A 13,073-nucleotide genomic window follows, 5' to 3' on the forward strand; every position below is an offset into this window, starting at 1 on the left:
ATGCCGATGAAGTGGAACCGATGAAAAGTGTTATCGTGATTGACGCCGGTGCTGGAATAGATGGGTGGTAGTTTTCCTTATTTGTTAGAGTTTGCCTTATGTAAAAGTCCTATTTGGAATTAAAGTCCTAGTCATATAAGGTTGTAACTCTTTAGGTCAGGGTATAAATATAGATCTAGTAGCAATGTAAGAACAATCAATCAATATCATACACAAGTTCTACATACGCTTTTGCATCTACTTTTTCAACGACTTTGTCAACCTGCACGTTTTCTTTTATTTACGAGTTCTCTAGGATTCAACGAGCAATACTCGGTGACTTCTCGAGTTCCACGTGAGTACCTCTTAGCCGTGACATCCAGGCGCATCGCTGTTGTCGGGACCAAAGTATTCAAGTTATCACCTTTGTCGATTGCTGGGTCAAATCGGCTGGCACGCCTCGATGTTTGAATCGGTATTAGCCCTTTGTGTTTCCAGATTTGTTTTGCATCAACACATCTTTTGGCACACCCGGTGGAACTCTATCAACAAAATGAACATGGCTACTACTGAGCTCGACGTAGACGATGTCATTGCTGTGACGGAAGCTGATCTCAGAGACCAACAGAAGCAGGCCATGGAGTGGGTTCTGGAGGAATACAGGCAGCTTTGTCTGAAATCCTTTAGTATGAACAGGAGCGGGGAAGTTATCCAAAAGCATGATCTACCATTGCCTCGGCAGGTTACTTTTGATTCCAATCCTCGTAAATTGCAAGACATGGTTAATACTGGGGTTAATCATGCTTTGATTAATCACTCCAACGTGTTCTCCAACACTGTTTAGAATGTCGTGGTTCAAACTTTTAAAGAAGGACAGACACCACCACTTTATGCTGGCCTGGCCTATCATTAGCTAGGATTGTCATCGGTTACAGCTCCATCGGCTCCTCTGGCCGTTGCGGGTGCAGAATCTACTTCTCCTCCAAGCACATTAGGGTTGACTAATGAGCAATCTACACCGATGAGATCTAATCCAACGACATCAGGGGGACGGGTTCAGCTCAACACAGATCTATCGACATTGGCAATGTCAGGATCTATATTTCGGAACTTGCAAGTTCCTACCAATTGGTGGGGATATGGTATACCTCCAAAATTTTCCGCAAATAATTCTAGAACCTCTCAGACAACTGACTTAGCAAGAAAAGCTCCAATGACATTGGCACCTCCAGTTTCGCCGATGACTCAAATTCCTCAATATTCTACAACAACCACTGCAAGACCAGGTATAGGGAATTTTCAAGCCCCAACGTTTCAGATGCCTAATGTGCCTAATGCAAATTCGTCGGCAAATCCGTTGCCGACTGAACAGAGGGTTGTGGTCAAACAGGTTATGCCAACCCAGCAATGACAACTAATTATCAACCATCGGCAGGACCTGTGCCGATGAACGCTAATAATGGTTGGACAAAGCAGTTGGTCTTTCCACATGCAACACAGCAAAATCATTAGGCTGCAGGATTCTAGCAAGGCCAGATGCAGCTCGGCTTTCAGAATCAAGGGCTGGCGAATCAGACATTAAATCTTGCTCAGCAGATTGGTGGTCAGCAAGCTATGGCTACCATGATGTTTCCTGGAGATTGTGTACCCTAGAGACATGTGGAAGCTTACCAACAGGCACCAGCAAATCAACTTGTACATTGGTAGGACGCCGATGCCTATTAGGCCGATAAGATAGGAGAAGTTATGAGAGACCAGTTTGGGATAAAACTTAAGGTTAACACTTATTCTTGCCGGACACCGTATCCTGCTGCTTATGATTTAATTCCGGTTCCAAATCGGTACAAGGTACTGGATTTCACTAAGTTCTCTGGGCAAGATGACACATCAACCTTGGAACACGTCAATCGGTTCATCATTCAGTGTGGAGAAGCTGCTAATAGAGATGTGTTAAGAGTTTGTTTGTTTTTATCATCTCTGTCAGGATTGGCGTTTACTTGGTTTATTTCGTTGTTGGGATCTAGAGAAGCAGTTTCACAACTATTTCTTTTGTGGAGTTCATGAGAAGAAAATTACCGATTTAGTAAGACTAAGATAACGTAATGATGAATCGATGGAAAGTTTTATGCAGAGGTTGAGAGATGTAAAGAATAAGTGTTATAGTCTGATTCCGGACGATTGGCAGTTAGCCGATTTGGCTTCTCAGGGGTTGTTGCCACATATCAAGGATAAATATGCTTCTCAAGAGTTTGAAAGTCTGAGTCATTTGGTCCAGAGGATTTCTGATCAAGATATCAAGGCTTTTGAACCTTGAAAAGCCTGGAATAAGAAAGTATAATTTGTTGACGAGGCAGTGAGTTCTGATTCTAATGAAGAACCAGTCATCGGCTTGGCAGAGTGGGTAAACAACAAAAAACCGATGTCTTGTCCTTTTGGTCAAAAGGAACCAGAAATGTTTGCTTTTGATATCACTAAAGCCGATAGGATATTTGATTTCTTGCTTCAGGAGGGACAAATTAAATTGTCACCAGATCATGTAATCTAATCGACAGAGGAGTTAAAGAGAATCAATTATTGCAAATGGCATAATGCAACATCACACAACACAAATGAGTGCAAAGTGTTTAGGCGGCAATTGCAATCGGCTATAGAATCTGGGAGAATCAAGTTTGATAATTCCAAAGCTCAAAAGCCGATGAAAATTGATCAACACCCTTTGCCTACAAATATGTTGGATGCCAAAGGTAAGACTAAGGTCTTAACATCAGAAACAGCAGAAAAGAATGCATCGGTGGATCCTCAGCATCAAGTAACCGCCGATGACGCCAAAGGCAAATGCTTGATAAAGGAAGGCAGCAGTTCTGGACGGCCTCCCCGCTCTGGCGTTGTGATTACTCATAGGCTGCATCAGGAGACTTGGCAGCAGCGTGAGGATGGGTATCAGAGTCAACAAGAAGAAAGGGAGCGAGAAGAATGAATCGGCATAAAGATCACTGGAATTGCCCGTTCTTCATTCATTGTTGGGAGCAAAATATCAAATTGCCAATAGTTTGAGACTGTCCTGAGTGCAATGATTATCATCGGTACGATCGGTCAGATCAGAGATTCCAGCACAATGACCGATGTTTTAATGGGCCGATCAGGGGGGAACGTCAGTCCATGATTGGCTGGGGGGCAGGCTTAGTGTGCATGACATGCTTGGTGAACGTGTTGGTCATTTTCCAAGGAAGCAAGAGGAACTTGAAGAAATGGCAAGTGCACGGGTTCCCGATGAATTTATATTCTGTAGGGATGCTAATATTCATCAGGTAGAATCAGAGGTTCGCTATCAGCTAGTATGGAAAACAAAACTTCCCTGATGGTGCCTAGAGGGATTAACAAGGATGCAGAGGAGGAGAATGCAATGGGAGCATCAAGAAGATTTGAACAAGAAGGAAAATTCTTCCCACCACATCATCAATATAGATCTCTACCAACTTGCCAATGAGCTCATGGAAAATAAAATTCATGGCCCTCTGATAAGTAGCACCGACATTCTTCAAGCCAAAAGTCATGACTATCCACTCAAATAACCCAACATAGCCAGGACATCTAAATGCAGTTTTGGGAATATCTTCTTTAGCGATGAATATTTGATTGTACCCTACATTGCCATCCATGAAACTAATAATCCGATGACCAGCTGCAGCATCAACCAACAAATCGGCAACTGGCATTGGATAACCATCCATCAGCGTAGCTTTGTTGAGATTTCTAAAATCGATGCATACACGAAGCTTTCTATTCTTTTTTGTAGACAGGAACAACATTAGAAATCCATTCAGCATAGTGACATTGCCGAATAAACTTAACTTCAATAAGTTTGGTTATTTTGGCCTTAATATCATGAAGAATATTAGGTTACATCAGCGCGTTGGTTGTTGATGTGGCCAAATCCCAGACTTAATAGGCAACCGATGTTCAACAATCGATCAGTCTAATCCAGGCATCTCAGTATAATCCCAAGCAAAGCAATCTTTATATTCCTTTAACAAATTGGTTAATTGCTGCTTACATTCAGAATCTAACTTAGCACTAATAAAAGTAGGTCTTGGCCTATCACCACAACCTATGTCAACTTCTATTAAATCATCAGCCGATGTAAGTCCCTTCTATAACTTTCCAACATTGGCAAACCTATCCATTAAAACTCTTCATCAGAACCGATTGTTTGGATCGGTGGAATTTCATAATCGGCAACATTGACGAAATATTTCTGCCAAGCTTCTCCTGATATGCACTTGGTTCCCTCATAAGTATCTGATTCTGCCGATGCAATGATGTAGGAAGAATCCCCTGGAACAACTTCAATTTTGCCACCTACCCATTGCATAAGGCATTGATGCATCGTAGAAGGAATACAACAATTGTAGGTTGTCGGTGTTGACGGTCCTTAAGTACCAAATATAATCATCAAATAAATAAAGAAAAGGATCCAAATGCAACCAACACCCAGACTTAGGGTTTTATCTAATAGAATTCCACGAGTTTTGGTGTTAGTCTATTTCTGTAGGGGGTTATCAGGAAATATGGAGGAAAGGCCCACATGTCGGGTTTACATAGAGATTTTAATGTGCCGCACAATTTTCTATCATCTAGAAGACTCCAGAAGCCACAGGAACGAACGGGAAGCCGAGCGGGCTCAGGGGCAGGGCGCCCGCCCTCCCCCCTTGGGCGCCCGCCCAGCTACAGAGTCCAAACAGGACCCGTCTCGCGGATTACGTTCCACCGACCTAAAGGATCAAGGATAACCGTTCAATCAATGTCGGTTTGATTCGATGGCCCAGATTCACTTGAAGGGACTATATAAGCAGACCCCCTGGCCCCTGGAGGAGAACAAGTTCATTGTAGAGTTGAGAGGTGCCCTCGAAGGATAATCTTTCCTCTACATAGACAGAGCAAAAGCTAGGGTTTGGAGATGAGAGCTCTCCTCTCATCTCTAAACTAGAGTAGATCTAGATAGTAGCGAGATGGAGAGCGAGGGAGGATTGGAGGAGAGGCCGGCCTGTCGGTTCTTCCTCCGGTTGTACTTTGTCATGATCAAGCTCTAATCAAGCTTGCTCATGGGATGACTCTGGTAATCTACTTCTAATTCATTATGCAATTACTATTCATATATGTTCTGGTCCACAACTCTTTTGAGTACTTTAATCTATAGGACGCTATGGGTGAGAGTTGTAGTATAGTTGTAAGTGTGGTGCTTAGATCTAGATTACTTGTGGATATCCCCTGTCTAGCTGGATCGTGTGGTAGACCGCGTAGGTGACAGTTACGTTGGTCCCGTGCAGTCCACCTCCTATTAGCAGGACGGGTAGAGTTTATCGGCCTATGGATAAGCATCCTTTGTGGTGTATTCTTATCACGTGGTTTGTCCCAGACATAGACATACCCCTTTGAAGTAGAGAAACCATAGTCATCCTCTCTATTCTCCTACCATCGCCCATATACTAGAATTGCTCTACTCTCTATTCCCATATTATCACCCATTGTTATCTTGTCTTTAATATTGTTCTTATTCAATTCTACCATCTTTCCTATTTACACTTATCTATCTATCTAGGTTAAGTTAGAGCGTAGATTACTTCTCCCGTTTCCCTGTGGATACGATAAAACCTTTAATCGGGTAAAAGCTACAACGGTATCCGTGCGCTTGCGGATTTATCTGTGTGCGTATGAATACCATAGTACACTCTAGTGCCATGCTAGGGATGACAACCTAGTATTCAAGTGGTGTTAGCAAGTGTCAACAATCATTTTTGGCGCCGTTGCCGGGGAGACGGTTGCTGAGTTGACTATGAACTAGCTTAATCATTCTCTAAAAAATAAAAAAATATATACTTTTCCTTTTATCTGTTGCCTTATCTCTGCTATTCTTTCTTCTTATCTAATCCTTGATCTCTGGTCTATCATGAATTCAAGCTTGTCTATCTATGAATTTAATAGACCTACGGGCACACATCTCGAACCACCAAAATCTTCAAAGCCTATCATGACATCTAGTTTTGAGATAAGCCCAGAATACATCGAATTTCTTCAAAAACAACCTTTCTCAGGAGAAGGTGAGGAAAACCCATACACACACCTAAGAGAGTTTTATCGAGTCGGTGACCTCCATTGCATTGAAGGCATGTCTGATGAGACCCTTAAATGGAAGTGCTCATGGAGATTTGAAGGAGCTATACAATAGTTTTCTCTCTAAATATTTTCCGATCTCCAAAGTGGCTGATCTTCGGCTCTAGATTCTTTCTTTTAGACAATTAGAAGAAGAATCTCTTGGCGAATCATGGGACCGCTTTATTGACCTTACTCTCACTGGCCCAAAGCTTTCTGTTCCAGAACAAGTTCTTCTATTTCACTTTTTTAAGGGCCTTAGTAGTAAAAATAAGCAAACCCTTCATGCGGCCTCTGGAGGATCTTTCCACCACCTATCCTCTAGTGAAGCTTGGAATTTGATTGATTTAATGAGCGGAAAGTCTCCTAGCTTTTATATCCCTAAGAAAGAGAAAGAACTAGTTCCTAGACAAGAAGAAAAAGTTTCGATAGCCAGATCACAACCACTTCAATTCCAAACTTTAGCTATCAATCCTAAGCCCTCGATACCCCAAAATTCTCCAAGGGAGGAAGGATTTCCGACCTTAAATCTTTCAGATACTGATGGTTTAGACTTCTGGTTCCATAAGAGACCTTCAAGCAGGGATAATTCAAATCCTTGCAATAATGTTTCTCTTAGAGAATGTACTCGTTCCTATTATGAAGAAGTCGAGGATGACATATCAAGTGAAGGAGAGCTAAGCCATATAGAAAATTCTATCTACTCCCCTTCCATGTTCACAAGTTCTAAATCCATCCTTGACCCTAGAGATCCCTCTTATCCCCTTCTTTTCAGTCTCATGATGATCCTAGCAATTCACCTAGACAACCAAACCATAGGAGTCATGAAGACCATAAGGATGGCATGTCAAGTAATGCCATAGAAGGAGAGCTAAGCTATATAGAAGATTCTATCAGCTCCCCTTTCCTGATCACAAGTTCCAAATGGCTAGAATGTGTAGAATGGATGGATAAGGAAGAAGCCTTAATGGATTCTAACTTTGGCTAAATTTCAAATGGTGAGTTCTTGACTCCCTTTGAAGATGAGATTCATCCAACTACAGAAGAGGACATAGGTGAGACCAATCCAAGAGAAACTCCGAACATTCAGATTAGAGGCGAAGATAACATTAATGAGCATGGAATTTATTTCATAGTCACTTCGTTCACTCCATGCTCATATGCAATATCTTTCCAATCTATTGGTCTCTCCAACATCACCACATTTGAGATCTCCACCCCCCTCTTCCTTTCTATTTATAAAAACTTTGAAAGGGCGGTTGTCGATGCATATGTCTATAATAAATATTGCAGATCTCGTTGAGTTGATCTTGATATAGGTCTGCGTTGGAAGGGAAACCACTTCGCCGACATAAATTGATGGTTTCCCAAGGACAGGATTAGTGTCTTAAAATAAGCACTGATCAGATCGTAACATGAGCTTTTAATTATTTACAACATTACTTGTGTATTGAGCATATATGGATAATTGTAAAAATATTCCTTCAGGTATTCTTGTCACTAATCTTTCCAGGATTGGAGCAAGAAGATTGGATGAATCACAAGCACAAGGTATGTCTAACCAATCATCATACAACATTGAATTAAATCCATACTTGAATTTTGCAAAATTCAAGCTTGGGGGAGTACTTTACATAAAAACATCCTTTGCCATGTTGCTATGTTGGTTGTCCGTACCTTTGAGACATGCTCAATTTGTTAAATACTCATCACACTACTTCATCTCCACTTGAGTAGATCTCTATAAATGCCATCACGCTACCTTTGTTTATCCTAGTAAGTGTTAGTTTGGAAGTACTGCACATACTTCTATTGGCTTTTAAATTAAGCATGGTGCTTAGGTTAAACAGCCTTCCTTAATCTGATTAGACATGGAGTCTAGTTCGGTTATTGAACGAAAAACTGCTTGTGTTCCACACTCATTCACAAGATTTGAAAAGAAGTCCTCTACCAAAATGGTTGAATTATAACTTCCCACACTTGCAGTTCCCCTTCTCTGATGACAACATTGTACTAACCACCCGATTAAGAGAACAGTGAATGTGATAGCTGACTTTGTTGGTTCAACATCTTCCATGATCATTTACTTTAAGGGATTCTTGTATCCAAACAACAGAAGTTATCTGGGTTGAATCAGATGTAACTTTTTGGGTATCACATAGATGGTACCCAAGGATGATAGTGGGGCCTATAGGTCACCAACAGTTGCAAGTCTTCAACCAACTAAAGAAATAGTGTACCACCAAGTAAGTTAAGCATGACCTTTCTTTATGATGCAGTCGCATAAGAGTTAGGTTGACTTGTACCATGGCAAAACCAATCCAGTGGAACTACTTTTGCCTTTGGGGCTTCCTTTTTAGGATCAGTCGGTAGCCCTGATATCGGAAATCTATTGATTGACACCTTTCAAAACATTTTTTATTTGCACTGGCACAAATGGGTACAAAGAATCTTGTTTTAGCATATAAGAATTATCTATGCAGCAAGACATTGCCCATACTACAATCCATGGCACCAAAACCAACACCACTTTATATACGAAGGATGATAGATATCAAAAGGAAGATTGCAGATTTCTACCCGTTCTGGGTTTTAGTTCATATTTCACCAATTACCACTCACATCTCCATGAACTTTGGTAGAAATACGGATCTGTGAGTCTTCCAACCTCTGATCAAAATTCAGCTCAATTGGCATCATTTGTGTAGGCAAAACATATACATACTAAACTTGTTCGGTGCTGAAACGGTAGTGTTCCGAACTGACAAGACATCTCACAACTCCGAAGTTTAATTGACTATTTGATGAAATATATCCTTTGTGGTTGTCAATCCATCATTACCTTGCTTTGAGATTAGCCTTGTTACTAGCAACCAATCAATTGGCTCTCAACACTAAAATTTCCAAAGCTCCACTCTTAACCACAACAATTGTGGCTGATGCTTAACAATTGGTCACCTTCAAAACCAGAAGATAAGGATTCACACTAAAGTTGGTTGACTTTAGTTGTATGACCATGATGCACATAAAGATCAAGACTTAGGAAAACTAGATCATGAGCGCAATGGTGATGATCGATGTTTGTCCAACAGATAACTTGTCCAACATTAAGTGTCGTGTGTCCTTTTGGTTTGGCGTGGATGACCAATGTTGCTCATTAAATGACCATCATCATTGCAGGAATAGTTAAATAGTGTCACTTCTCTACCAACTCTTGCAGTCTGTTAATGTTTATGTCAGTGACCCATTCTTCAAAGGTAATCCTCTTTGTAACATCATAGGAAGTTCTCCCACTTGCACGTGAAGTAAGGATCTTCTGATCAAATCTAGATAGATAATGAAGCACAGACTCATGATGAGATGACACATTGGTGTAGTTCTATAATGGAGCATGGTTAGCAACAACGATACCAGCGCGCACCCAGCAGCGCACTCATGTGCCGGCCGGTCATAAGAAGGCTCTAGGTTCCGTCACGGCACCATTAGTCATTAATCAAGACACCATTACCAAACATACAACCCAAAAGAAATCTCTCATGGCAAAAATTGGGTTGCATAGCAGCGAGCACTGTGCAAAAGAGGGGTATCAAACTGAGATAGTCATGAGATTAGAGGTCCACAAGGAGGCGATTTAAAGATTAAACATAGTACTATAGAACATAGATCACATGAGATTAAGACGGATAAACACCCAGAGACTCAAGAGAGTTGGAGATAAAACGATTGAGATTTGAAAGATTGAGTCAATACACAGATTAGGGGTTCAGTTGCTACTAGGATCTTGATACACAAGAGTAAGACACCCATGACATACACAAGCATGTAAGAGAGATAAGCTCGGGATCATGAGTCAGATTAGGGGATGGATACACAACATTCAAGAGCTAACAACCATGCACAAACTCAGGCTCTTTATCATTGGAATCTACTTGGAGATAACCATAAGATTAAAGTGACATGAGTGTTATTCTAAGATAAGGCTCTTCAACACTCGCATGCTTACTAAGGACAAAAAGGTAACAACTACGACACTACCTGATTAACAACACATCTACTCATGCATCATGGTTTTAAACAAACATGTGAGAACATGAATCACACTATCTCCAACAATCATTACTAAGCACAAAGTTTTGCAGATAACAAGCAGTCATCTAAAGCAACACTAGTACACCTGAACATACAAAACATGATGGTAAGGTGCTTTTATCTTTTACTTTCTTTTACTAGAAAGGTGTATGTCTCTTCTCTAGTTGTGAAAACAAATTTTTAACTTATGCTTAAAAGACTAGTCATCTTAGGGCATCTCCAACAGTTTGGCATTTTTTATTTGCCATTTCTTATAGTTTGCCAACTCCCAAAATAAAATGGGGAGGAGAAAAACAAGTCATCTCCAAGAGTTTTGCAAAATTGACTTGGCATTTATCAAATTGTGGACCCAACTCGAATTTTTTTCAGGGCCGACTTCTCAATCAGGTCGCAGCTTCCTTTCGCGCCTCTTCTTCGCGCGCGGAGGAAATGTGCCGCTAGTCACTGGTGCCCCGCCGATCGGTCTCCACCATCGTAGTTGCTTCGAGTCCCTGCCGATCGCTGCTTCAGGTCCTTGTCGGCAAGGGCGCTGTGCACACCAACAAGAATCTGCAAGGAAACCAGCGATTCCAGGTCCCTGCCGCCGCCGTTCCTTCCAGCAGCCGTGGACTACAGATCGCAAATCTCCAAGGTTCGTCCGCTACAGCTCATCGATCTCCCATTCTTTATCATCGATCTCCCATCCATGAGAGGCTAAAAGGAATTTATGATTTCCTTCTCTTCTGTATAAAGAACATGCGTACGTAAATATTTGTTCTTGCGTATTATATCATGTCAATAACCTGCATCTCAGATACTGTTCGTTATGTTTAATGTTCTTAGCTGTATATATGCCATTTGCAGTCGTATATACGTCTCATGGATTCCACATCGTTGGTGACTCCATCAAGCCGCCGTCGTGCACGGCTGATGAGGGCGTCCAGATCACGTGTCCGCAAACAATTGGATGACGATTCTTCAGATGACGATGATTTCTTTATCTTCACAGCTGCTCGAATTGTGCACATGTTTTCAAAGAAGAAACGTAGACCTGGTGGGTCGGTTCCTGGCCATGTTGTCATTTATCGCGATAGAGAAGGCGGCCATCGGAGGATGTATCAAGATTATTTGGCAGACAATCCGACGTATGGTCCAGATTTATTCCATCGGAGGTTGTTGTTCTTCCAACTCAGATTAGTTCATAGTATTTGTTTAATTTTTGTACGAGGTGTTCAACTTTTGTTTCTTTTTTTTCAGATTCAGGATGAGCAAGGATCTTTTTCTACGCATCATGAATGCTGTTCAAGTACACGATGATTACTTCGTGCAAAAAAGAAATTGTGCGGGTGTTCTTGGATTGAGTTGTTTCCAAAAAGTCACTGCCGCTCTTCGTATGCTCACATATGGGGTATCTGCTGATGCTATAGATGAGTATATTCGCATTGGCGAAAGCACCGCACTTGAGAGCCTACATAGGTTCGTTGCTGCAGTTGTAGGAATATTTGAAGCGGAATACCTAAGACATCGGAATGAGGCTGACATAGCACGCTTGTTTGCGGTCAATGAGAAAAGAGGATTCCCTGGCATGTTAGGCTCCATCGATTGTATGCATTGGGCTTGGAAGAATTGTCCAGTTGAATCGCAGGGACAGTACAAGGGGCATGTGAACCAGCCAACTATCATTTTAGAAGCTGTTGCGTCTCAAGACCTTTGGTGTTGGCATGTATTTTTTGGGATGCCTGGTTCTCATAATGATATCAATGTCCTTCACCGGTCTCCACTATTTGACAACCTGGCCGAAGTTAAAGCTCCAGAGGTGAACTATACCATTAATGGTCATGAGTACAAAATGGGTTATTTTCTTGCCGATGGTATATACCCCTCATGGGGTACTATAGTCAAGTCCATCTCTATTCCTATGGGAAACAAGCGGAGATATTTTGCCACAGCACAAGAAGCAGCGAGGAAGGACGTTGAAAGGTTTTTTGGCGTTTTGCAGTCTAGATTTGCCATTGTTCGACAACCAGGTCGCATTTGGGACTCAGAGACGCTTGCATTGATTATGAGGGCTTGTGTGATTATGCACAATATGATTGTTGAAGATGAAAGAAACCTAGACCCTGATGAGCGGTTCGATGGTGGTGGTGAAAATGTGCAACCTGCTCGTGGCCAGCCTACTCGCACACTAGCTGAATTTATTAAAGCGCATAAAAATATCCGAGACAAGCCAACACACTTCCAGTTAAAAGAAGACCTTATCGAGCACCTATGGAACCATCATCCTGATTTGTACCCTATGGAACCAGCATCGTGATTTAGTTTTATATTATTTGCATTTTTCTTAAAAGTGTGTGTAATGAACCAGCAAGGATCTTTTTCATATTTGAGTAATTGTTTTTTCTTTTTAACAGTTGTATGTTTACAAGTAGCACCATTGCATACTCTCGGCACCACCTTGTAGACAACGATTTCAACAGTACCATGCAAATCTTCCATGTTCAACCTAAACAACATTCTCCAATCACAGCACCTGCAGAACTAGCACGCTGAAAAGAAGCCATCACCTCACAAATACCGGCACCCTGATAGCTGCATTATCTCTGAATCAAAATTGCACTCAAATTTAAATTGATAGGTCCATGTATCTCTCAAGCACACTCAAAAACATAAAATGCTATGCTTAATGTTTCGGTAAATTAAATTCTATGCTTAAACTAAAACTAATTTGCCATATGCCGCGCAAGGATTTTCTTCTTCATTATCTCTAACCACTGTAGCTGGTCCTGGTCGAGGGAGCTCTTGTCCGCTAACATTATGTCTTTCTCCTCCTTCAGCAAGGCCGCTTCAACTCGCTTCTTCTCAAGCTCAAGAAATGC

At 41.4% G+C, this 13,073-nt stretch overlaps 1 protein-coding gene across 1 annotated transcript; it reads left to right on the top strand.

Annotated features, from left to right (window-relative positions):
• On the top strand, window positions 539-12,511 carry LOC8155651. Its single transcript, XM_021462014.1, has 5 exons — window positions 539-642; window positions 10,729-10,849; window positions 11,062-11,369; window positions 11,455-11,778; window positions 11,992-12,511. Exons 1-5 carry the CDS (start codon window positions 539-541, stop codon window positions 12,509-12,511), a joined length of 1,377 nt encoding a protein of 458 aa, XP_021317689.1.

The sequence above is a fragment of the Sorghum bicolor genome, chromosome 5 (assembly GCF_000003195.3).
Source record: "Sorghum bicolor cultivar BTx623 chromosome 5, Sorghum_bicolor_NCBIv3, whole genome shotgun sequence".
In the NCBI taxonomy this organism is placed as follows: Eukaryota; Viridiplantae; Streptophyta; class Magnoliopsida; order Poales; family Poaceae; genus Sorghum; species Sorghum bicolor.

Coding starts and splice junctions, on each gene's coding strand:
- LOC8155651 (XM_021462014.1), top strand. CDS start 539: ATGGCTACTACTGAGCTCGACGTAGACGATGTCATTGCTGTGACGGAA. Junction 10,850..11,061: donor ACAGATCGCAAATCTCCAAG/GTTCGTCCGCTA, acceptor TGCCATTTGCAG/TCGTATATACGTCTCATGGA. Junction 11,370..11,454: donor CCAGATTTATTCCATCGGAG/GTTGTTGTTCTT, acceptor CTTTTTTTTCAG/ATTCAGGATGAGCAAGGATC.